The 25927-nt window shown below is 42.7% G+C and overlaps 1 protein-coding gene across 1 annotated transcript in view; it reads left to right on the plus strand.

Moving 5' to 3' along the window:
- Positions 1–25927, plus strand: part of FAM13A (family with sequence similarity 13 member A) — a 115252-nt gene that overhangs the window by 45981 nt on the left and 43344 nt on the right. Inside the window, exon 7 of the mRNA XM_062493013.1 lies at positions 23464–23505. Coding sequence (XP_062348997.1) covers positions 23464–23505 — 42 coding nt within the window. The remainder of the gene's footprint in view (positions 1–23463; positions 23506–25927) is intronic.

Raw genomic sequence — 25927 nt, forward strand, 5'->3', positions numbered from 1 at the left:
TTGATAGTACTACTCCATTCAGGCAAGAATAGAAGAGTATGTGTAGAGTATCTATAAGAGAATCTTTGTGAATTTATCTATGAGAGTCTTTTGGTGTAAAGCATCTATAAAAGTACCTATCTAAAAGTGTATTTTGAGTTTTGATTGCTGGCAGATTGTCTGTTAGGTAAACAGGTAATGGGCATTTTGTTTTCCTGTGAAGTCCTTCCCAGCCCATCATGCTGAACCAGCATCTTTTAATTGTTCTCAGGATATTGAATTGAGCCTGTTGTTCTTTCTCCTCTTGCGTCTAGCGCAGCACATGAGGGATTCAGGTTACTGTGGGAAATTTCAGTGTGCTACTGAAATATGGAATTGGTGGGAAATAGTGCTATTCACATGTCAGGAAACAGAGCACTTCAGTGTCCCAGCTTACCAACTAGGAACACAAAGCAGAGACAGTGCTGCCAGCCACCTAACTGAGTGACTTCACTGTGTAAGCAGGAGATGTGTGCTATTCTCAGCACCAGTGCAGACAGACAGCACTCAATTCAGGATACAAGCTAGCAAATTATGCACTAACACTGGATTTTGATTCATAGTAATGGTGGTGAAGCACAGATACTGAATTTTGTTTCTAGCCCTTGGCAGAAAGGGCTATTTAACTCTTAGCTATTTTAGCTGTGTGTTTCACTCTCCCCAAGCTTTCCCAAAAAATCCTGCAGCCAGAACACATCAAGTTTGTTTACATGGCTTCATCAATCCAGCTGCTTTTGACTGAGATGAGTTAGAAATCAATGATCATAGCAGGTCACCTGGCAAATTGGAGAAGGCAATACATTTCTAGCAGCTGGACAGGGCCAGGCAGCTGGGGCTGTGGCAGAAGTTCCAGCCTCTTGTGTTGATCTGCTGGAGTCTGGCAGAGAGTGTGCCTGTATTCTACTATGTGCTCCAAGGTGTAAAGGGGAATGAAGTGGCCAAGGGTTGAAATAAAGAACTGCCAGGTCTCATGTCTGGGAAGGTGTGTGTGACTGATGTACTTCATGAGGTACCACAACACAGTGCCTTTCTGTTAGGAGAACAGTCCCCAAGGATTGTAATTATTTGCTGTGGGGAATCCTGCTTTCCTGTCAATGTGTAATTGCTTAGAAGAGTACTGTTGAAGTACGGGACACTTGGGCCAGAGCTGGCACAGGACATTAAACACCAAATGAAATAAATTTGTAACTAGGCAGAAACCTCATATTCATGCTCAGGCGTTGGGTTGAAAGGTGTCTGCATCTCTGATTTTGTCTGGGAAATTAATTAACGGTAGAAATTAATTCTCTTGTAATCCCACTCTGTTCAAGAATGCCCTAGTTTTCTGTCCTGTCACACTTCCATACGTATTTGCCTAATTGCAAGAATATCTATGTTGACATTTGCTTCTGGTACTTTTTTATCATTGATCTACTGCTGCTGAAGGAGGAGTAGGTAGTGTTTGCTGTTTTCTTTCCAGCTTCAGGCTGGCACGTTGTTCGCAGGATGGGATTGGGAGAAGGCCCTGGGCTAGGGGAAGAGCAGTGAGAGGTATCTAGCAGGCCTAACATGCTTGGGGGAGACAGCTGTCTGTGCAACGGGCACAAACTTTGATTCCCTGGCATCAGTGTAGTGCACCGATATATCAGGAGTGGTTTTAAATGTGCTTTTGGTAGCCTTGTGCCACTCCCATGTAATTTAAACCCACAATGAAGTATTACCTGGTGTTATTTCAGTGCAAGGCTATTATTAGCAGCTCTCACCTTTTTCAGCATAAGGACTCTGGCATCTGACCTAGATGACAAAGTGCTTTGCAAACACACTGCTATTCTTGTTGGGGGGTTTTGTGTCACAAGGTACCAAGAGTTCTGAAATAAATGTTATCATTAATTATATGTAATTACCAGATAAGTTTTAGTGAAACTACTGTATCTGCTCAGCTATGATATGATCTTTGTTAGAAAAGAATAAAGGTTGTTCTTGGCAGTGATAATCATTTGCTGTCTCATGAACACGCCTGTGGTTTGTTCCCTTTCCACGCTCAGATACCATGATATAGGTGGATTAGAAGGGGATAAAGGGCTACATAGAATAGTAGATCCAAAATTCCACCTTTAGCAGCTTCACAAGTGTAACAGTGAAGAAACAACTGCACACACTAAGCCCCTAATGCTCCCTCCAACAAGGATTACAATCTTTAATAAATTTTCAATCAGTTTCATTTGACACTAGAGCCTTCAGGGAGAAGCTAAGAGACTTCTGGTTGATCAGTGATTTTTAATACTATTTAAAATGCCTTTTAATATGTGTATTCATACACTTGTCCTTAAAATGAAGATCCGCATATTATGTAGCAACTACAGTTGTGACTATGTCTACTATAATGACTTACCATTTTTAAAATATATTGAAAGTCATGGTATGCTTCCTTACAGGTATGGTATTCCTCATTGCAGGAATTTTTTGAAGGGCCTGCTGTTATCTGAAATATGCAATATATCAGTTGCAATCAAAACATTGCGGAGCATAAAATCTGTATCACCTTCTGTTCACAGCAGTTATCTTAAGAAAATGTTATATGTAAAGTTATGTTCTTTTTTCTGGACAAAATAGGTGGATTAACTCTATGTACCTGCAGTCCCCACAAGCACGTAATGTATGTGTTGTTTTGAAAATTGCCTCATTATTACAGCTGCATGCCAAAGGGCAAACTGCTAATTTTGCAATAGCAGAAAAGCATACCTGTGATGCAGCTCTTGAGTAAATCCAAAAACAGTGCAGAAAGAAAGAGAGAAAGGAAAGAAGTAGGGAAGGGGCAGGAGGGGAGAGACTGGTCCTCTGAAAAAAAGAATTAAAGTCTTTAGGCAGTGTGCATCCTATTACTTACTCCTGTGAGTCTCATCTCATTTTTGCAAGAGTTCCTGTGCAGAGCTTCAGGGCAGCCAAACCTCCGGAGACTGGGAAGCACACACGTCCTTTGTCTTTGCCTGGGTGAGAGCTGCAAGAGTCACACTACTGACTCAGGAGCTGGGGGAGGCAACAACTTTTGGACTGGAGAGTGGGCTGGAGGGAATGGGCCACCCTGGGGCCTTACCAGACCTTCAAAGAGAGGGGTCTGGAGTGGGCTTGCACTTCTGTGAGGCTGAGTCCCTCTTTGGGTCCCTTTTTTCTTTCCTCCTCCTCTCCTCCTCCTCTCCTCCTCCTCCTTTCCTCCTCCTTTCCTCCTCCTTTCCTCCTCCTTTCCTCCTCCTTTCCTCCTCCTTTCCTCCTCCTTTCCTCCTCCTTTCCTCCTCCTTTCCTCCTCCTTTCCTCCTCCTTTCCTCCTCCTTTCCTCCTCCTTTCCTCCTCCTTTCCTCCTCCTTTCCTCCTCCTTTCCTCCTCCTTTCCTCCTCCTTTCCTCCTCCTTTCCCTGTCTAGAAGGAAAACATGCTCAAAGCTCCAGTTCATACATAACTGCAGGAGGAATTGGCATGATTTTTAATATGTTTAGAGGTACTGAAATTTCAAATAACTTCAAATAATAGATTCAAATGGCTTTTACTTCATGGTTAGGTATATTAAGATTTACATGGATACAAAGGTAGGAGGGCCTCTTGCAAACAATTCTCTCACCTTTCATGCTAAACTTTGTATACAGGCAAAGAGATAAGAGAGCCTTCAGGGAGGTGGAAAAATGCTTCCTGCAGTCAAAAAGTGAAGCAATGGATTGAGGATGGTGAGATAAATGTCTTTCCTGATACTGGCTCAGAGGTGCATACTGTCTGCAGACTTTGGTTGACACTAGCTGGATCTTTTGTCCAGGAAGGGGCTCTGAAATACATTTTGCTGTTGTATGTGCCTATTCTAGCACTTGCTGGAGCTGCATCTGTTTGCACTCCTGGGACTGTTTTAAAGGGGGATCCTTCAGTGGGAGGGCACCCTGCTGTTTGTGGTACTGTTAGGCTCTGTGCATGGAAATACCAAAGGAGTGCAGCTGAGTACCCGTCCTTGCCTAGTAGTGGTTGGGTGCTGGGGAATGGGTGCCATGTATGGCAGCCAGACTTCATGAAAAACATTTTGCAGCTCCTCAGAGCCACAGCTTAGAGCAAACACAGCAGTTCAGTAAGCCAGCCTTCTGTATCTTGTAGCCATGTCTTTATGTGCCAGAGATCACAAATTGCTGTTTGTGACTGCCATCACAGCTGCAATGAGATTTGCCAGCACAGATACGCTGTGCTGGCTTTCTGACACGTGCATGTTCTCAAAGAGAAGGTTTGTTTACATCAACCTTTTGTTCACAAAATTCCTTATATCTGGCCTGTGTCCTGCAAATAAAGGGACCACATGCCTAGTAGCATGGTAGCATCCCTAAAATAGAGGGTTGGTTAATGTACCCTGCTGTGCCACCTTCTTAATGATACTGTGTATTTTCACTGCTAGTTACTGAGGTATGAAAACATACATATATTTGTACACTGAGAAGTGTGTGCTTACTATAAACACTTTCCCTATTCGTTGGCTTTCCTTTTAGCAGCTGCGGTTTAAAACCGAGGCAAGCCAAAACTTATCATTATTCTCTGGCATGTGATAAGAACTGGCCTGTTCTTGCCAGAACAAATCAAACAGGGGGGCTAGTGTTGTTTGCTTAGCTGCCTATTTTTGTTTAGGTTTGGGGTTTTTTTGTTTTTGAAGTCTGTCATGCCAGTACATTCAGTCCCCATCAAAAGTAATAATTTGCCTTACCACTGAGGAGCCTTGCTGCCAGGTTTACATAAGGGATTGCAGCCAGGCAGCAAGTAGGGCTGCCCTCTAACAGCCATGGATTCTTCAAGAAGGCAATTCAGGGAAGGGTAAAGGTCTGGAACATTCTTAGGGAGGTGGTAAACACAGTTGCCTTCTGCATCATTCAGTGTGCAGCAGCCTCTGGCAGGCCCTGTTCTGAGCCCTCAGAGAGGGCATTTTATGTAAAGTGTTGTTGCTATTTGCCAGTTTCTCTCTTTAGGTTGTGTTGAGTTAGTTTTTCCAAGCTGACTCATTTAACTTTGCAAGTACATTTGTCTCCACCCTCCTATGCAATCAATTCCCTTCTTTCTTGCATTGTGGAATGCTGGCAGCAGAAACTGCCTTACATAATGAGTTATTAAGAAAAGCATTCAGTTTTCTAAAAACACAGTCACAAAGATATGTGATTTCTGTGTCTCTTCAAGGCAGGTGATTGCAAATGGCAAATCAGGGTGTGGTCTGAGCTCTTCCTGGGTTCTTCTCCCCTGTCTATAGTCCAGATGTAATAACAGTTACAGATGCATGTAATTATGTAGATTTTTTCCATGCAAGTCACCTGGATGGATTTCAGTGTATTTTTCCAAGCACTTGACCTTTCTCTTCCAGTCTGCACAGGTTACTCCTTTAAATTAGGCCTTGTCCATCACACTATTCTAACTTTCCTTTATATTTCTATTCATTTTATCTTTGTCTCTGTTTGCAAGATTTACATGGTGATGAATTATGGCTTGTGGGATGGAGAACATTTTGAATCTGGTGTCCTGACCTATGCCACAAAAGTGGAGGTTCATCTTATAATCAAGAAGAGCCATATATGAAACAAAGATCTGGTGACTATTCAAGTTAGAAGGCACAGATGCACTTTTATTGTCATAATGTGCATATGGAAACGAAAATTCTTTTGGTCCATGAGTCAAGTATATTAGCTTTTCCTGTCTCCTGGGACAGCATCCAGCAGCCTTAGAAATCAGAAAAGGACTACAGTAAATTCACAGTAATTGAATAACAAAGCTTGAAAAAAATTACTCCCTTTCTGTACCTCAAGCATTGCTGTCTCAGCCAGAAGGATTCTTTATCTGCTTTTGCTGCAAGGAGGAAGTCCCTACATCTCATGAAGCTGATGGCTTTCTGATACCAACTGGGTTGCTTAATAGATTTGCTGAGGAAATAAAGGATGAACATCTGTATGATTTTTAAGTCATTTTTAAACTAAAGGATATGTGACCTCTTATTGGAGAACACACAGTGAATTGTAAGGAGTTTAAGCTAACCTTGGAAATCTTTGTGCTTTTAATGTTTGTATGTATATAAACCAAGACACCCATCACCCATGTTTCAAGCAAGTAGGGAAGAAGGAAAGCCTCTGCACTGACTTATTTTTACTTCAATAATTAAGTGGTTCCCTCTCCAGTAACTTCCCTTGGTTGTCTTCTGAAGTGCTTGGTCCGTTGTTCAGATGAGGAGGTTCAGCACAGAGTGCTTTGTTTCCCTTAGCTTTGCAGGGCCAGCAGTTTTCTACCACCTGAGGCTGTGAGGTATTCCTTCCCCTGTGGCTCTCCAGAGGGGACCTGGGCCTGTGTCCTGCAGGCAGGAAGATCAGCAGGCAGAGGTCACCGGGTTCTCAGTCAGGTTTGTTTGCTGCTGCAGTTTCCCGGTTCAGCTGGGAGAGCTGTGTGCTTGGACGTTGTGTTCAGCACGTTGCAGCGTAGGCTGCTGGGTTCAGCTGTGACTTCCTATGACACACATGTATATTTTTATTCAACGTGGTCAGCTGGCTAGCTAATAAGAAGAGGCTGAGCGTGGCACAGCAGAGTTGTCACTCCCTGCTCCTGTCACTTTGCTTGCATTGGTTTGGCTCTGAGCTGTTTCAGTGCTGTAAAATCCTTCTCTTTCATGGTCAATGGCCGTGAGAGATTTCTTCTCATTTTATCTGTTGCAAGGAGTATGATCCCAAGCTGACTGCATATCTACAAATACGCTTCTCACATTGGCTCAGTCCCTTCATCCTGGCGGGAGAGCCTTGCAGTTAGGAAGTGTGAAGATAGTTCTGTTCCTGTACCAAAGCTTTTCTTTTGATTATGCACCTGCTGAAATAGTGTGTTTGTGCTAGGAGTGCCTGCAAAGAGAGGCCATTAGGTAGTTGCAAAGAAAAACTAAAAGCTGCTTGGTTGTTAATGACTTCCAATTGTTAAGGCTTTGACAGGACTCCTGGAAACCAAAGATTCCACCACCAATTCCTCAGGTCCTTTCACAGTCTCAAGCTCTGTGCATTCAGAAAGTTTGGGAGGGAGGGAGGGATTAATATCTAATAAAATAACAGTTTTATTGTTCTGCATTATGGTTAGGAACTATCTAGCCACTGTAAAATGATCAGGAGTGCTACTAACACTACACCATATTTTATAAAATTTATAGATGTTTCCTTCAAAAAAAACCCACCCTGAAACTTTAGAAAGTGTCAAATTGAAAAAAAAATCAAGTGACCACTGTTGTAACAGACATACAGCGCATCACAGAAAAAAGTTTCCTCTAAAATCTTGTTGGCTTTTGCTGGATGTATGCTTATTGAGTAGAAAAATAGGAGTTTTTTTCCCAAGACTCTGGGAGATGGTTGAGAAGTAGAAAACTTACAGACCTTACCCATGTTGTTCTGGATGTTCCTGATAATGAACTTGTATGCTGAACTTGATTTCCTGCAGTATCCACTTGTGCCGCTCACTCCTGGCAGGAGTATCCTGCAGTGGGACAGAAGTGTGTTTGCACAGCCTGGACACGTATAGAGAAGCTGGGCTCAAAGCTGATGTTGCAGATGTAGGGCACAGCAGTGATCTATGCTGATTAAGCCCAGCATGGCTGTATCTGGCTGTGCATAAACAGTCAGTTGTTGTTTCTTGCTGTACACACAGCTGGGCACAGGAAGAAGCCCCAAGGCTGACATCAGAGAGCTGTGTTCTGCTCGAATGCAGTCAGGTTTTAATGGATCTGGTCAGAGCTGCCTTTTAGCAGGATCTCCCTTGCTTCTGTGGCAGATGCATCTTGCAGCTCTAGGTAGAGAACTGGAGTTACTCTCACCCTGCTCACTCTTGTTTTAGTACTCCCCAGCCAGAGTTGATCTCTCCTGCCGAGTCATCTTTTTCTCACCAACTGTCCCGGGAGCCAGGCTGGCCACTGGGGCACTGGTGCAAAGGGAGGACGCTTTACAGTCACTTCATCAGCTTTAGAAGAGGAGCTATTCCTGGAGGGTTTTTTCTGGAGGGTGACTCTGCCAGACTGCCTCCCTTGCCAAGACAGACAGCAGTTTATCTTTCAGAGGAGCAAAAAACCATGTGCGGCGAACGTGAATGGTGTGGCCTGTTCCTCTGCTTTCCTCAGACCCTTCCCATAGCCTTGTTTTTTGTATGAACTACAAGCCTGTCGCTTGAAGGTGCTTTAGGAAGCAAGGAATATGAAGTGTGCAGAGGTATGGACTTCAAAGGATAGTAATTTTGTAGAGGATTGGAAGGATGCTTTTGGAAAATGGAAAAGTGTAAAAACAGTGACATTTTTGGTAGGTAATATAAATCATAGAGGGAGCACCAGGGATTCATGTAAAGCTTTTTTAAAAACCTTTTTGCTAACAAATTAATTCATGTTCATCATTGTTTTCAATAACATTTTCATTGGTCTGAAACAGCCAGATTTTTAAAAAGCTTTTGTGCAGACAGCTTTATAGAAATAACAATATAGTGTTTTAAAGAAGTAACAATTAAGAGGAGTGGGAGAAATTTCATTGGACACTAAAATTTAGGAATTTCATTCGATTAGCAGAGCTTTGGCGAAAGCCTGATTTGAAAATAACTTGTGCCAGACTGGACTCCTGCTTGTTTGCTTGCTCTCCCATGCACTTGAACTAACTGGTGCAAATGAAGAACCTAGTGACCTTGTCACTCAGCATGCTTTACCCTGTTCCCACAGCAGATTAGCCGGCACAACCATTCATGACTTGTTGCTTTCCCAGGAAACCCTTTAGGCACCTAGTCCCAATCCTCCCAGTTCTCCAGGATGGAGGCCAAGAAATAATTTCTGGGATATCCCAGGGGTGAGAGTACTTTGGAACAAATTAAAGCAGTGGACAAGCGGGTGTGACAGTGCTTTGTAGAGGACACTGCTGTTTAATGAAGGGAAGCCACAGCAGCAAATCCAGGTCCCCAGGGAGCATGCAGTGTCCCTTGCAATGGGAAATGAACTTCTGTGCTTATCTGTTGGATGAGATCAGGAGTGCTGAGAACCTGAAGCTCTGAGAAGCTTTCAGTTTGGTCCATACTTCTCTCTTGTCCCTGCAAGTTTAAAGAATAGTTCTGGAATATGTTTCCTTCTTAACAGATTTTTAACTAGCTTAAAAGGTTTAAAAGGTGATTTGGCCTCTAAGTTGCAGGAAGGAACAGGAAAGCTACTGTGCAAAAACCAGTATATTCTCCACAGATATGCCAACAAGGCCTGTATTTCTATGATAGTGCAAAAAATAAAAGGGGTGAAATGAAGTCATTTCAGCTGAGAGCAACCTGCTTCTCTTTTGGACAAGAGGAGTATCAGTTATTAAAATAAGTAAATTCTGCAAATTCCATCTAGCCTGTTTATATAAGGCTTGGTGTTCCTAAACAAAGGCAACTGTAATTTGTAAGAACATTAAAAACTCGCTGTAATTATTGATGGATTGCATCAGTAGTTAGATATTCTCACCACTTTAAAATGTCTTAATTTCTATGCATAATTTGCTTATCTTTGGCTTCCAACCATTGAGTCTTCATCAGTTTGTGAGTACTAAGTCAAGTATTAATTTTTCCTGCATACATCAACGATTTTCTTTGAAAAGCACTAAATGTGTGGGTTTGGTTTTTGTGTGCCCTTCATGGATTCTCTCCTAGCACTCTTCAGTTTTTCACAACTTTCTTGAGAATGGGAATTCCTGAATTGATCATAGTCTTTTGTAGCAACCAACCCATTAGGAAATACAGACAGACATAATACACCTTTTAGATGTAATACCCATGCTGATATCTCTGAGGAGGATGATAATTTCTTCAGCCACACAGTCACTCAGGGCTTGTAAGCACGATGTTGTACCTCCATCTTGCATATAGCTCCCAGATTTTGCTCTTATGTGGTTGTACTGAAAGTTTTAGTGCTGGCTTGCACACAACATAGAAAAATAACCACCAGTATAATTTTGCATTTACTTAAAAATCGTTGAAACATCTTTTAAGTGGAACAGGGCTGAGTACAGCTTTGCAAAGTCATCATTACTTCTTTTAAACCTTTCTGAGTATTCTCCTTTCACTAAATTATATTTTTGACACATCAGTTGGTCTTTCTTCCTGTTTGTGCCCTTTTGGAGGGGGCGTTTTGAATTGTCTGTCTACTTTGTTTGGACATGAAGGGCTACAGTTTCCAAGTACAGTTTCTGTTTATGTGTGACTTGGTTATTTCATACATGCACACAAGTCTTCTGGCCTGTGGGAGATTTTCCAGGGTATTCACTTATAATGGCAGATATTCATATGCATAGATACTTTAAAGAGGAAAATGTGTGTATTCATGTAAGTACATATACATAAATAATGGAATTTTTAATTTTGTATTGGTAGTATTTTGAAAAGTACATTCTGTAATTTTCAGTCTGGCAGTATCTTTCCTTTGCATTTCATGTTTCTGCCGGAGGGAAAATATTGCATAATTTAGTAAACATTGTGGGAATAAATTGATGGTATTGAGTAGCATCCTAAAAGCCATGAGATTTTGTCAGACCAGGCAAGATTGCCTTTTTTTTTTAATTTTAATTTTTGAATAGTATCTGATTTGTGTATGACTGTGCAGCAAAGCAAGGGATAACTGCTTTTCAGGAGGCAGACACAACCATATCCTCATAAAATCCATTATTTAGATCACATATCTTGTATCCTCTGGTGCTGCTCACAGACCCTTTCCTCTTGTGCCTTTGTATGCTGAGAAAATTACTTGGTGTGCAGCAAAGTATGAAAAGGAAAGAAAGAGGAGAAAGCACTTCTGTAATGATGATTGACAGGAGACTTCCTTTCCAAACCTGCAGTTCTTTAGACTTTGATGGAGAAAAGTGATTATTCATATTTAGTTCCAGCCAATGTTTTTTTTTTTCTTTTGTTGAAACTCAGTAAGAAATTTACAAAATAAACAGTTTAAGCACAGGTGTTGCCTTGGTGTAGGTACCGAAGTGTAGTGGTATGTGTTGGAATTCCAAGGGACTTTATAATTTTTCTTGTTATTTGCTGTCTATTTTCCCGAGGTGTTTACAATACACTAGGGAGCATATACTGTCAGTGGAGAGGATGCTGTGCCTGTCCTGAGAGAGAGTTTTTCCTCATCCTCTGTTTCTATAGTTGGTGGTACCATAAAGGGCTTCTCTGGTGCTGCCAACAGATGAGTTTGGCCTTTCTGAATAATAGAAATGCAAGAACTATATGAAACCTGCAGAAGGGGTTTTTTCTTCTTTGCTTAACGTGGGAGAACAAATTCAACAGGTACAAGCAAATCCAAAAGAAAATGTTGTAAAATCCCAGGTTTTATGTGTGATAGCCCAGCTTGAGTTATGCAAGTTAAAAAAAGGCGTAAGAGGGCAAGGGGGAGGGTAGGAATTCCTGCCTCTGACAAATACTAAGTAGGTTTTAGCGTCAACATCTGTGTGAAGGAAGTGGAATTGTTTGGAGATAAGACTGCAGCTTTCTGGTAGCTTTTGTCTGCCTGCTTTGTGCCACAAATAAATCACTTTTGGTCCCTACCCATGAACACAGGAGGTGAAGAATTAAGATTTGTGTTCTTGTTTAGCAGCTGAGAGATTCAAAAGGCCCATTGAGACAGTGTGAACTGAAGTGACATGCATCCTGTACTACCACTCTTACTAGTGGTTGGCCACCGTCCTCGAAAGGAGTTTTAAAAATTTCCCTCTGACATTTCTCCTTGCTAAAATCTTTTGTTGCAGTGTTTGCAGGTGCTCTCAAAACAGTTAAAACTTTGGGAAACCATCAGTGCTAGCAATCAGCTGGCATTTTTTCGACTTTGGTTGCCTTTCTTTCAACAATTGCTGAAGTTATGTGCCAGTGGGTGCAGGGAAATATGAGTTCCTTTACCTCTTCTTAGTTGTGATGGTTTTGGCAGTTTTAAAAGAGACATATGAAGATGCAAAGGAGAAAACTAATACCCATTGAGGGGACTGTAAAAGAAGAGAACAGAAACAAAAGGTGGATCTGAAGGTGTTGAGGGCACAAGGAGCCCTGCAACTTTGCTGTTGGCATCTGGTTGATTTTAGCATGATGCCACTAGCTAACCTTCTTCACTGATGCTAATCCATAAATTAATCTTTCTGGTTATTACAGCATCTCTTTTGTTAGTGAATTCTTTGTCTATGAGCTTAGTACTTTTAAGCTTATTTATACAACCAAGTCCCATGGAAGTTATGACAGAATGGCTAGTGTATAAATTCATAGTACAGCAGATATTTGAGTTATTCCACTTCTGTTTATTCAGCAAGCTGCTCTGGAGAACCCTGACTCCTTGCCCATGTAGATGGGTCCTTAGATAAATGTGGAAAATTAATTCTTTTAATGGCATCCCGATGGTAACAGCTTATAGTAGGGTAATAAACTATGAATAATTGTGTGCGTATAAAAATATACTAGCCAGGAAAACTCGATTTATTGTCAATCTGTGAAACGGTACAAGGTGCTTTTGTTTTATACTGAAGTAATTTTATGTATAAGAGTAAAATCTTTCTCTCATAGTTCTAGTTACTTATGAGCACATATGGCGCATCTAATTTAACAGGAAGTCATCAAGATATTCATTTAATTGCCACGGATAAGAGCAGCCCAGATCCATGATGGCAGAGTGCATTGTCAGCATTGCTGACTTTCCTAAAAAGGGGCCCTGTGCTGCGCCTGGCCTGACTGCCACAGCAGAACAGGCTTGTGCTGAGGCAATGGGCAGAAGCATTACTAATGCACTTCTTCCAGTCAGCCAGCTGACAGGAACAGATATTAAACAGTTCAGGCTACTGAAGCGAAGCCACGTCTCAATTGACCCCTGTGTCTCTACTCCATGCCACTGCTTTCTGAGGCTGCGGCTGCCCACTGCTCTTGATTTTGACAGAAAATGTCCCTGCCTCGTGCTGGCAAAGGTCAGGATCTGTTGGGCATCATTGTGAAATGCCTGATACACTCTGCTAACCTGCAAGCATTGGCTGCTTCTCCAGGAAGCTGATGTGACTCGTGTTTACTTTCCATGACCTACATCTCTATGGAAGTGTTAAACATACAGGTACTAAGCTACTGCCACAGCTTTCTCCCAAGCCAGCACAAATCCTCACTAGAGTTCAATGGGGTGGTACTTGCAATATTGACTTGCATTTTTGAAGATTGACATGTGCCATTATGTTTGTACCACCTAAAGTGTTGAAAGGACACTCTTAGGCCCCTTTATCAGATTAGGATCATCCCCTTCTGCATCACATAAAGTATGCAGTGTGATAACATTGTTGACAGGCCAGGCAGCAGCAGAAGTGTTTCTGTGCAATGTTGGAGGAAATGGTAAGCAATTCCTCAGGCCTTCTGGGCAGGGGAGCTGCAAAGATAAAAAGTAAAACCCTGGGTATGCTCCTTCAGTAGCCATTAAACATTTCGGTGCAAGACATTAGTGATTTTGTGCTGTTCATTTTCCTAGGCTGCTATGTCCTGGTAAGTGACGCACCTCTTGTGTGTGGTTCTTTTGCAGCTGCTCTTCCCAGCCCCAAATTGCTACCCAATAGAATGGTGTGATTTGTTGTTTCAGAGCAATATTTGGTCAGCAGCCACAGATGTAAAAGCAGGAGTGCTTGAGAATAACCCACTAGGAACGTGAGTTCGGCTCTGCAGTTGTCTCTTCAGTTCAAATACTAAGGGAAGAGCTCTCTTTGCAGTGGGTCGGTACTGGCTGGCCAACTACAGCGCAAACCTTTTAAACCGCGGTAGTACCTACTGCAACACGAAGGGATCAGGTGCAAAGGTTGTGCCAGCCCTGCTAGACACCGACGGTGAAGATGTGTGAGGGAAGAGCCAGGGCAGCCCCGCCAGGGTGTCGTGGAGCTTTGCGGGGTCTGGGTGGCCGGGGCACCGCGCCTGCCCTTCCCGGAGCGGAGCCGGGTCCGCTGCGGCGTGGGGAGGGAGCTCGGGAGAGACTACACTGCGCCCGGGGCGAGTTTAGGAAGAAGGACGGTGGGTTATAGTTACTGGAAGGGCTGCAGAAGACCTTGTGGGGTCTTTCTGTTCAAAGAAGCCGTTAGCCCTCAGCTTGTAGCATCTTTTGCGGGCCCAGAACCAGCTGGACCTCAGAAGCCGCCGTTGGTTAACCTGCGCCCGCCGAGCCCGGTGCGGCGGGCAGGGACGGGGGCCGTGGCGGGTGTCGCAGCTGGGGGGCCGGGCCGGGGCTCTCGGCGGTGGGGCGGGCCCTCGTCAGCCGCCAACCCGGGCTCGGCCGCCGCCTCGCCCCTCCCCGGGGCCGGGCGCTCCCCGCGGCGAGGCGCTGGCGGCGCTGCGGGCGCGGCGAGAGGCGCGGCGGGCAGCCGGGCGGGCAGCGGCTCCATGGCCAGCATGGCGTGCGAAGTGATGCCCCTGCAGAGGTACGTGCCCAACTAGGGCAAGCCCGGCACCCAACGCGGAGCTTCCGCCGTGCTGTCCGGCACGGGGGAGCCGGGACTCGGACCCGCCTGGGAGCGGGGGTGCCCGCCCCGGGAGCGGGATGCCGGGGCAGTGTAACAAGTGGGGGGAATATTAGCGGGTCTCAGGGGTGGGGGGATCTCCGGCGTCCTCGGGCGGAGAGGGGAATCCGATGGTAGCGCCCCGAAACCCACACTGGGCTCTCCGTGCGGGCTGGGAGCAGCTCTCAGGTGTACAGAGACCCGGCCAGCCCTGCGTCTCCGCCGGCTCCGTGCGCCCGGGCAAACCCGAGCCCTCGGCGCGGCTGGACTGCGGTACGGGAGCTCGGCCGGGCTGCCCCTGCGCACAGCCCACCTCCCTCCGGCTGGCAGCTCGCACACCCAGCCTGCCGCAGCGTGGGAGGGAGGTTTAGTTTTCGGAGGAAAAGGGCTGGGTGTTTCCAGGGTGCCGACGCACACCCCGCTTCAGCACCAGCTGTGAGCAAGTACCTGTGCTGGCATGTGCTCCCGCCACACTACGGCAGGGACAGCTGCAGTCAGGCTTCTGAAACGGCGGGGCACAGACGAGTGTACACAGCCCTTTTTCACTGGGTCATCAGATTCTTTTATTTTTACTACTCATTCAGTTCTCAAAACTAAGCAGTCCATACCTCTCTCCTAATAGTATTTGAATGACCTAAATATCAATCTTTCTATAATCTAGAAAAAAGTAAATAGAAAAAATTTACCATGCCATTTCAGAACTGTGGTGGTGCTGTTTCAGCAGAAGCTGCAGAGTTGCTGCTTACTTGAACACAATAAAAGAGTAACTGAAAAAGCTGCCCAAACTGTTATTGTCTTGATAAAATGCAGGGTCCTCTCCAGGTAGATGTGGAGAAGGTCTCTTTGGCACTGTTGCAGTCGTGGGGTTCCATGTTGATGACTGCAGAGAAACAGAAATATGGTTTGAATGTCTTAAAGAATTGGTCACAGTGCATCATTTCTATTTGAAGTACCAGTCTCACATAATATTTTTAACCTTTCTGTGTTCTCAAGGATCTGACTGTCCTTGCAGTGGCCAGAACAAGTGGTTGTCATTATGCTCTTGACTCTTCACCCCAGGGGAAGATAGGTTTCACAGGCTGGCTCTAATTAAACTCTTTGTTGTTGCAAGGACTAAGTCTCGATCAGTTAGAAATGCAGTCAGCACTTCAAAAATGAGGCATTTTCTTCAAACTCCATTAAGCTGTAAGCATGGTACAGAATTGCTTTGAGTTTTTCAGTTAAAATAATTAATGAAATTCTGTCTCCTTTTCTGTCTCCTTGATCTGTTTTTAGGCTGTGTATACTGTACTTTTTAGCATCTTGGTTTTTTTGGCACAGATTGCAAGATCCCTTTACAGTGGCATTTTCTAGCTTGAACCTTTATTTTCCTGTTCTTCCCTCCCTTAGGGCAGAGTTTTCCTGGCTTTGAGCTTTTTTTTCAGCTTCAGGAAAGCTGATGCCTCTGGTATTGGTTGGTATCAGCATGGATAGTGCTATGTTTATGGTTGCTGTGGCGTGGATAAACTGGTGTTGCTGTCCCAGCTGAGGGCATAGACAAATTGCAGTGCATGGTTCCTGTTACTGGATTTGATCAGAGTAGTGGTACCCTTCAGATTCTGTGATTTAGGACACTTGCCAAGCTGAAAGAATCTGTCCCTCTCAAGAAAGGGAATGAGCTGCCTGCAGTAATCACACTTGGTTCCCATCCTGGGTGAGTTGAGCTTGCTCCTGCCCATCTCCTGCAGGTGCCCTGCTCCATGCTCTCTTTGGGGCCATGCTGTGCCTGCCATGGAAACCCTCATGTGCTGAAGCAAAACAAATGTGTAGCTGGTGTATAAAACTTGGGTGAGGGAGAAGGGCTCTGTGTCTACCAAGATAGGTGTGAGCTGTGAATCTGTCTTCCAGAAAATCATATAAAGTGCTTGCATAGAGCCATATGGACTATATGGTATCATGCAATATATAGATACCTGTGGAATGGCATGTGATGGGGTATGGTGTCCTGCTGTGAAGGAGTGATGGTAGGGATGTCAGGGTTATGTTTCATTGTATGGGAAGAAGTAGAAGGCCAAATATATTGAATCCTCACTGCAGTAGGTATTGTATTGCCGAAGCACTGCAGAAGGCACTGCTGAATGTCACATAGATTGCATTACTGATTTTCCATCAATTTATCCACCAGTAATTGTCTCGTCTATTGCTATTAGGCTACCATCTTTTCAGAATAGCATTAGCTTACTTTGATATCCCAGCTTCCTAGTTAGAGTGTTACTAATGCTGTTAATGCACGCTTTAATTCATGTATTCTAGCTCAGTCTATTGAAGATTTAACAACAGCTGTGCAAAGCTGAAGCCTGTGGCTGCCTTTGCCACTCATATCTACCAGTTGCTGTAGGAGATAAGAAAGGCAGGCACACACTTGGGCCTTGTTTGTGAGCGGTGGCCTCTGTTGCTCAACAAGTCAAGGTAGTGGAAGAGTGAAGCCATCACAAATATTTTTAGCAAGTGCATCTGAAAGCAGTAGGGAATGTGACTGATCTCTTTCTAACCTGTACAGCAGCAGTTGTCTGCATGGGTAGGGGGAATGGCTGCTGTGTTTTCTTTATCACATTTGTGAACATTTTTGTGTGTGAAGTTGTACCATAAATAAGTCTGATCTTTTGGACTTTGTTACCGCTTTCTGTCCAAGGTACTGGGAGTGCTTGACAAGCCCAAATGAGTATATTCTGGAATATGGGTGTGAAGTATGCTCTCTGAGGGTGGAGAGAACTTGAATGTAGTTTTTTTCTTTGTTTGCTTTGGGTTTGGGTGGGTTTTTTTCCTGGTGGAAGAATGAAGAGAAATTCAAACCTGTGGCTCTCATCTTCCTCAAGTCATAGCTTGTTAGAAAATGCTGTGTGAATTTTTAATCTTCCAAGCTCGGATTTGACCCACAGCTGGGTACCCTGTCTTGTCACTGGTGTGACATGGTGAGTGTAGTAGCCTGTGGAAGCTCTTCCTCCGTACCACTGGAGGTGGAAGGCTCTGACTAAAAGAAGAAATTGGTGTGGAGATTTTCTTTGGTGTTTGTCTCTGGGGTGTCCACCTGATTAAGCAACAAAATATTAATATTTGCCTGAAAACTGGCCTCTTAGATACCTTTATTTGAAGTGTGCAAGCTTTAACAAACAATCCTGAAACTGAAATCACTGGTTACCTAGTAACAGTTCTTCACCATTATAATGCAACAGGTATGTATGTGTTATGCAACTTCACTGTTAAATTCTGAGAAGAGGTGAGACTTTGGCCGGTACATTCATTCCACCTCTTTCTGAGCCATTTTCTGGTTTTATCCTAGTGAGGACTTTTGCCAAACCACAAGTAAAAGAAAAGACACAGCCCCATCTTTCATAAGATCCAACTAGTCTTTAAGAAGTAAAACAACTATAGTGAACTGTTTAACATTGACGTCATTTCATAAAAGATAAACATATTCTCAGTCTAGGAGGATAGTAAGCAGAAAATAATCACACAAAATTATGCTGTCAAGGGCTCTGTGATATTCATATATGTTAATATAAAAGGAAAATCTACCTCTTGCTCATAGTGGCACTTAATCAGCAAGAAGTTCTGCTCACTTCAGCTTGCCATGGGATAGCCTGTATTTCCCTAATCTCTGGTGTTGCTTTGAAGTAGGAGATGTGCAAAAAGCCTTCGGTATACTTTTTTTTCCTGTTCAGATAATATGCTTCAATCTCAGTGCCCCCTCACACACAGCCTGTGCAGTTATGCCTGTGGATAGATGCCTGTGCAGTCTAATTTAGTTGTGAGATCTTTAGGAGAAACATGTTGAAGAAACAGCTTTGAGGAGGATGATGGGATCCTTTGGAGTTTAATATTTAAATCAATTCACCCGCACCCAAGTAACTGGAGATGTTTCGCATAGTATGATATTTTTGCAGAATACGTGAGTTCATAATAAAGAAGCTGGGTTGTCAGCCTTGGATTTTGACATGTGGCTCATTTGCTGAGTAGCTTACTTAAGTTTCAGTGGTGTGCATGGTTAGGTATAAGCACAACTATTGTGAAGACTGGAGATAAATATCTGAAACAACATGTTATGGTTTTGAGTTATGAAAGTTACTCTTCAGGGAAAATGGAAATGTTAGCATGGAAATAACTCTCACAGGAAAATAGCTGTTAAGCATTTGTTTTTTAAACAGTGCATATATGGCATTCCCTCCTCCCCCTCTGTTTAAGAATATAGAGCAAGGGTGGCATTGCTCAAGGGTTGAGGGTAGGTGCTGACTTTAATGTTGACCATTGTATCACTGCAGTGTTATGATATTAGATTAAATTTATGGTTAATCTTGTATCAAGGATAGTGATATTATTTCTTCTTTTACATAATGTATTCCAATACTTATTTGAGGGAAGTTTATTTTGAAGGATTTATTTGCAAGCAAAAGCTTCTGTTGCCTGCTATTTCTCATTTGCAAAAACATTGCCTTTTACCCACTGCTGTGAAGCACAAGCTAAGAGTAAATAGCTCTATTGAGAAAATAAGCATGCAATAAATTTTCATGAGCTGTTTCAATCTTGCCTTTTTTGCAACATTGAAATAACTTTTATGGGGAAATTACTTGGATGGGTGAAGAAGTGCTGAAAAATTCGTGAATAAGATGAGACCCTCAGCAAAAAGCAGTACTGTAAATAGTCCTCAGAATAAATGTTTCCTTGAAGCTGTTTTTAGTGTTGTTGGTGTTGAATGTCATAATAATTAAATAAACAATATTGTTAAAATCCTCAGTAGTTGCAAAAATTATGTCTTTTAGTTCAAGGAGGCATAGATGTTCTGAGTGATGAGAAGAAAACAAGAGCGAGATAGGTTTGAAGCCTTAAGAAGTCACCCAAACTTAGCCTTCCTTCTCCTGTCTCCAAAGCCTGCATTAACTTCTGATATAATTAATAATTTGATGTCATTCATTTTTCATTGCCTTTTTGTTTCAAAGCCTTTTTAAATTGCTTTGCATTTAAAAAGTATTCCCACTAAAAAACAACTACATTTCTTGTGGAATTGAGAATCTCTGTGGTAGAATAGAAAGTGAGCTATTCCCTTATCTAACATTTGAGGTCAGAACAAACAAAGGCTCTGGCAAAGCATTAGGAAAACATGACCTTGGCTGAGCAGCAAGACCCTGCCAGTGTCTAGGCCCTTCATCTCTGGTGCAAAATGTTGACCCGAGTCGAAGTACATTTTCATAATTGTAAAAAAAAAAAAACATCAACAACACCAACAAAAATCCCCAAAGCTAAAATCCAGGGTATTTAATTAAAAAAAAACAAACTTCATTCCACTTAATATCCCATTTAAGTTTTGAAAAGATGTGGAGTAGGAAAGCAGCAGTCCCTTTGTAATGGAGGTTCCAGTGCCAGGAAGCTAAGACAGAAGAGCTGCTGCTGATTAAGTGCAAATAAAACAAGGAAGAAGGACCCTAAACCACTCTCTGCCTTGTGGTGGGAGCTCAGACCAGTGAGGAGAGGACTGAGAAGGGTATTCCTCATGCATGTAAATAAATTGGGAACTTTCCATCTAAATGGGTTCAGCAACTCCTTTATGCTGCCTGAAGGGCAAGATGATTTAAAGTTTGGACTTGTTCTGAGAGGTCTTTTTCACCCTCCATGGTTCTATGTTTCTTTGAGATGTCAGAAAAAAAAAACAAACCATGATAGCCTGTTTAAGAATGTGAGGGGTGGATGTAACATTGCCTGTAATATTCCCGTTGCAAAAGAGGGAGGCAAAAAAGGATAAACTCTCCTCCTGTGATGGAAATTCATCATTTAACAGTTAGACTTCCCACAGTCTTTCCTATTTCCTTCTTCAGAGACAGAAAAGCTCTGCCTGAAAATCCCAAGATGTGCTAAACTAACTGCTGGGCTAAACTGGTGTTCCTTTCTCCCTGACAAACTTTTTATTAGCTCAGTGGTGGTCACAAACTTACATAATATTGCTTCTTTACCCATGAAATAGACAGAACAAGTTTGGTTTGCTGTGGTTTTTTATGTTTGTTTTGTTTTGTAGGGGTTTGTTTTGTTTTGTTTTTAGTTTGGCTGGTATTTGGTTTGGTTATTAGCAAGAAGGAAATTGTCAGGTAATCTCTGAAGTATTTAATGTAAGTGATTAATTTCTGTTTAATCCCTGGATTTAGGGGAGCTATTTATATGCTTGAGAAAAAAAAAGAAACTGCTGTATTTTGCACTTACCTGCTTGGCCAGGTAATCAGTGATAGCTGAATAAATAACTGGAGTTTCTTAAAGTTATTTCATGCATCCTGGGCATGGGAAAAAAAAATATACATAAATCTGGACAAAACTTTGAGGATAAAAAAATCCCAACGAAACAAAAAAGCCCTGAAATTTAATTTACTGCTAAGCCTGTTTGTCTGATGGATTAGTTCTTTGCTGGGCAAGGTAGAAATTTAGAAGATTTTTATGATTTTCTCTGAAGTCTGGATTTCATACTAGATAGCTTGGAGGTCTTCATCCCAGATTCAGCTGCTGCTCATTTGCTGTACATGTAAAACTATGAACCACTATTGAGTAAAATATGTTTTTTACAGCTACAATTATTGCCAACCATATGAAATCTTGAAACTTGATGATCTAAATGAAACTGATACTTAATTTCTAACTTCTGTAAGAGCTTCTTTCTGTGCCATTCCCAGCTAATTGGCTTAAAATCTTTGTTTCTCCTTCGTTTCTTTGTATGGGTGGATAAATTTTTGTACAGTTAGAAAACTTGCTTGAACTTAAGAAGCATCCAGTTGCACTTGCTGTGGAAGAAAGGGAAGGAAATGCAAGAGGATTCAGAGTCCCTGCTGAATATTACTTTTCCGTTTCCTCTGTCAAAACAAATATTGGGAACATAAATGTAAAAGATTATTTGAACTTTTTCAGTATGATTGTGCTGCTTTGATTTGGAAGTTAAATACAAACTTTGAAATAAGGAGGGGTGTTTATTATGGAAAAGAAGGCGTGGGTGTGGCTTTGGCCACTGCCACCCGTACATAAAGCAGCATTTGGGGTTGTCATTCGACGTGCATTAGTGCACAGAAATCTTGATGGCGCTGTAAACTTTCATTTGTGAGAGAAGATTTTTCATGTTTTCTGTCCACTACTTGGACTTGTTGGCATTGAGATTACAAGTACAACTGTTAATGCAGTGGACTGAACATAGCAAAAAACTTCAACAGTACCTTTGTGAGTTTAAAGTACTTCCTTTATATTTAAATAATACATATTCTGTAATTGCTAAATAAAGTGATAGCATGCATGCAGGCTGGGAGACTCTGCTTGCCGTGAGGGGAAGGAGCCTTACCTGTCAGAGGTTCCTGCCTATGTCTTTGTTGCAGGTTATCTTCGGGGAAGGCAGTAATGGGTATTTCTATGTTTCCATCAGCTTTTTCCAGGCAGTCTCAAAGCTGTAGCAGTTTCTCACAAAGACTCTTTGGTACCATTAACCTCAGATCACAGGTACTTTCCACCTGCTGCGCACTGCTCTGTGTCCTGCCTGGCTCTGGCAGCAGCAGCAGCTCTGGGCACTGCAGCTTGTTCAGGCTACTGAGGATGGGCTTGTAGAAGTGGCAGCAAGGTTTCTAATAGCAGCTGTGCTCTCAGTCTTCTTGGGGAGCTGCTGAAAGCTGTCCAGTCACTGTTGCCTTACAGAAGTGATGAAGTTTTGGCAGACCACAGTGATTTCAGAGGCAGTTTCTCATCCTTCCGGTCTGTGGTGTTTGGTGTTACCCTCAAATCAGTATTTTGGGTTTCCTCCATCATGTGCTTTAAGGTCTTTTCTGTAGATGTCTATTTGTGAATCTTTCCATATTCCAGTTGGGGGGTTGAATCCCTGGGATTATTTCCCTGGAACACTGTCAGTCTGCCTTTTTGACTCCCTTGTGTCTTGCCTCCTCCCTTATGCTCTGCTACCCTCAGTGTATTTGGCATTCATTTTTGTGGATCTGTTATAACATTGGCTGGCTTGGAAATAAGCCATGGTTAAATCTGCCTCTGGCTCTGTACAGTGTGAGGACAGGGTGCTTACCTGGCTGCAGGCCAGTTTCAGCTCATCTTGCTGAGGGAGCTTTATGCTGGCTCCAATGGAAGCTGCAGAAGGTACCCGAGTACTTGATTTCCTAGTTGCAAATCCTACAGAGATGTTCCTTTCCCCGTTTATCGAGTGCTTAGAGCAGCTTTTGTAAGCCGATAAATGCAATCCTTCAAAATTCAAGAGATGATGTGTGGTTCTGTGTCCCAGCTCATTCTTACCCTTGTGCCAGCACAGGCACAGTGAGCTGGATCAGAGCTGCTAAGTCACTTGCCAGGTAGTTATGTTGAGGCAGGCCAGTTGACAACTAAAACACAACTAAACATTTTGTCAGGGGGCCTCCATGCCAGCTAGTGGCAATCCCTGACCTTAATCCTACAGAAATTTTCATTGCAATAAACTTTCCACAGGAGTAGTAAAACTGGGGAATAGGTAGCCTCTTGCATACACCTATGGCCATGGCTCTTTCTTTGGTTACTCAAGATGTAATTTGGATTTTTTTTCCCAAGTTTGGCTTTAATAGGCAGATTGTTTAATTCTGGAGCAGCAGACAGCAAAGGACTCCCTTGGTTTTCCTGGCAAAATGCTTTGTTGTTGCTATGGGAATAGCCCTAGCACTGTTGCATAGTCTGAATGACTCCTGGCTGTCTAGCAGGAGATGTGTTACGCCACATTTGTCGACCTTGAGAAATGAGTTGGATTGCCAGGATTTAAGGAAAGTAACTTAAAGCTTTCTTCCATGTGTCAACCAGAGGACAAAATAAACTTAAGTGTTACCTCTGTAACGGGTACAATTTCAGTTTTGTTATCTCTGCTTTTTAAGAGTGAATACCTTGAGGTTCAACAAATACAAGACAGAGCTGCATGCTAACTTACAAAATATCTTTTGTTTTGTTTTTAGTTCCCAAGAAGATGAGCGGCCTATGTCACCCTTCTATGTGAGGTATTTACTCAGTTGCTTTCATTTATTTTTCTGTGTGGGATTGACTCATTGGAATTAAATGTGGGGAGGGGTTTGGAAATGCTGAACAGACTGTAGTCAAAGTGAGCATTCATTTTACATTTGTAATTATTGCTCAGTTAGTGGGATGAGTCTTTGTAAGATAGCATCTCTGTTGCGATTCTTTGGTATTTAGACAGGAGGCCCAGGGTTTAAGATCTTTATTACAAGATGGACGTGGTTTTCCTCTTTTATTTGATTTGTTACGTAGCTTAGATGCCTGAATAGCTTATCTGAAGGCACAGGAGAGATTTTTGCTACAGGATTTGAGGAACTGGCAGCATGTGCTGTTCAGAAAGAAACCAGGAACCAGATGGTGAGTCAGCAGCCCATCCAGTTCCCTGCTGCAGCCTAGAGAAGCAGGAGAGTGCCTGGGTACCCAGCAAGCCTCGCTGGAGGGAATGGTGCTCTTGCTGCATTTGAACAAATTGTTTCTTGTTTTGCCAATTGGAGGGCAAAGTCACTGCTTGTAAAAGGGGTCTAATTCTGTTGACATCTGTGAAAGTTTGCTCTGCTTGCTTCAGTAGCAGGCTCAGTTCCAGTGCTTTCATTTATACTTAACAGAAGTATAGAACAGGAGCCAGAGCAATTAACAATGAAGGGCTGCAGAGGAGGAAGGGCCAGATATTATAATTGGGTTCTTTGATCTCTGCAAAGTTTAAACAAATAAAAATAAATCCTAATGGTGTTTTTTGTGTAAACAGTGATAATTGGAATTCTTACAGTGATGTCTGAATTTTTTTTTAATCTCTGGCATATATTCCTGTTTATCTTTGTAGCTTAGGTTTTTTTCTTACAGAATTTTTCTAACATGAAGCATAGAGAGAGTACAGTTAATGCATACTGTGCAGGAATCTGTCAGGGAATTGTTCATGGACTAGCCTGATTGCATGATCCTCTCTGCCTTCCTGTTGATGCACTGTCATTCCCTGCAATCTATTTGTGCAGATGTTGCCTGATGTGTGCCTCAAAAGCTCCAATTGTTGAAGGAGATTCTGCCTTTTCCTTCAGGAGTTTATTTTGTAGTTGCATAAATACATTCCCCTGTCTCAAATTTTCCCTAGTTTAAATCTTCATCCTGTTGTTCCATTGAAAATTGTCCGCCCCTTTGTTTTTCTTTCTGGCTAAATGTGACCTTCAAAGTATTTTAGGGTTTCATTATGTTTCCATCTGTCTTACTGCTCAAAACTGTCCTTCCAATCCCTTTCCTGGATTATAGAAGAATGATCCATGAAGGAAATTCTCTTTGGCTGACCTTGTCAAGATCACCAAGGAGAGACAGGGAGCAAGGAGTGGACCTGAGAAAATTGATAACAAAGCAGGACATTTCTGAGAGGAAGGGAAGCTAATTTTACCATCTTAAATAGAGGTGTAGGATTATGAGGGGAGAAAACAAAGAATTAGGGTGTCCACTGAAATTAAGGGCTGGGTTTCCATGGAGATCTGTCTTGCAAATAGGAAGGAAACAGTCAGGAATAAACACATGGCTGGTAGGAGTAGAGAGGGAGCCGCACACCTTGACATACAGGCTTCCTGCCAAGGTGTCTTTTGTAACTTTCCTGGGGTACAGTTACTTGTAAATAAAGGGAACAGCTTGTAAGTCTTGCTTCCTTTTGTAACACATCAGAAATGTGTCCTCCTGAGGTCAGTTGCCATGTGCAGTTAATTTGGCAGGAGCATTGGTGCTGGCTGGGCAGTTCCTGGTGCTTCAACAACTGAGAAGTTGAGTGGGTGGCCAGTTTATTCTGTGTCACTTTGAATGTTGTAATTGTTGCCCCAGAGGCTGTGCATGACATATGTAGGAATTGCATTTCACACCATGGGCAAGGAAGGGGAGACTGTCTGCTTTAGCTGTCTGATGGTCAAATCTATGTGGCTACCTGCCACACTTACATGGTTTGAAATACTGCTGTAGTAATCCTTCAAGTGAATCATGAATGTTTTTGTACAGAGCAGTCACTGCTGTGTTTATGCGGTAGTTCCATATAGATAGTTATACAACAAGTTAAGTAAGTGGGAACAAGAGCTCTTTAGCATCCAAACACTGCATAATACTTGGCTTTTGCCAGACGGAAGGAATATTTTGTCCTTCTGTTGTGGTTTAACCACAGCCAGCTGCTCTGCTCACTCTCCCACCAGCATGATTTGGTAGAGAATCAGACTGGTAAGAGCTGGAAAACACTTGGGTTGAGATAAAGGCAAGTTAATGGGAAAGAGCCAAGCACACAAGCAAAGCAGAAAAATGACTTAATTTAGTTCTTCCCCTGGGCAGGCAGGTGTTGAGCCATCTCCAGAGAGCAGGGCCCTGTCACATGTAATGGTTACTTGGAAAGACAGATGCCATCACTCCAAATGTCACCTCCTT

The sequence above is a fragment of the Cinclus cinclus genome, chromosome 5 (genome assembly GCF_963662255.1).
Source record: "Cinclus cinclus chromosome 5, bCinCin1.1, whole genome shotgun sequence".
NCBI classification, from domain to species: Eukaryota; Metazoa; Chordata; class Aves; order Passeriformes; family Cinclidae; genus Cinclus; species Cinclus cinclus.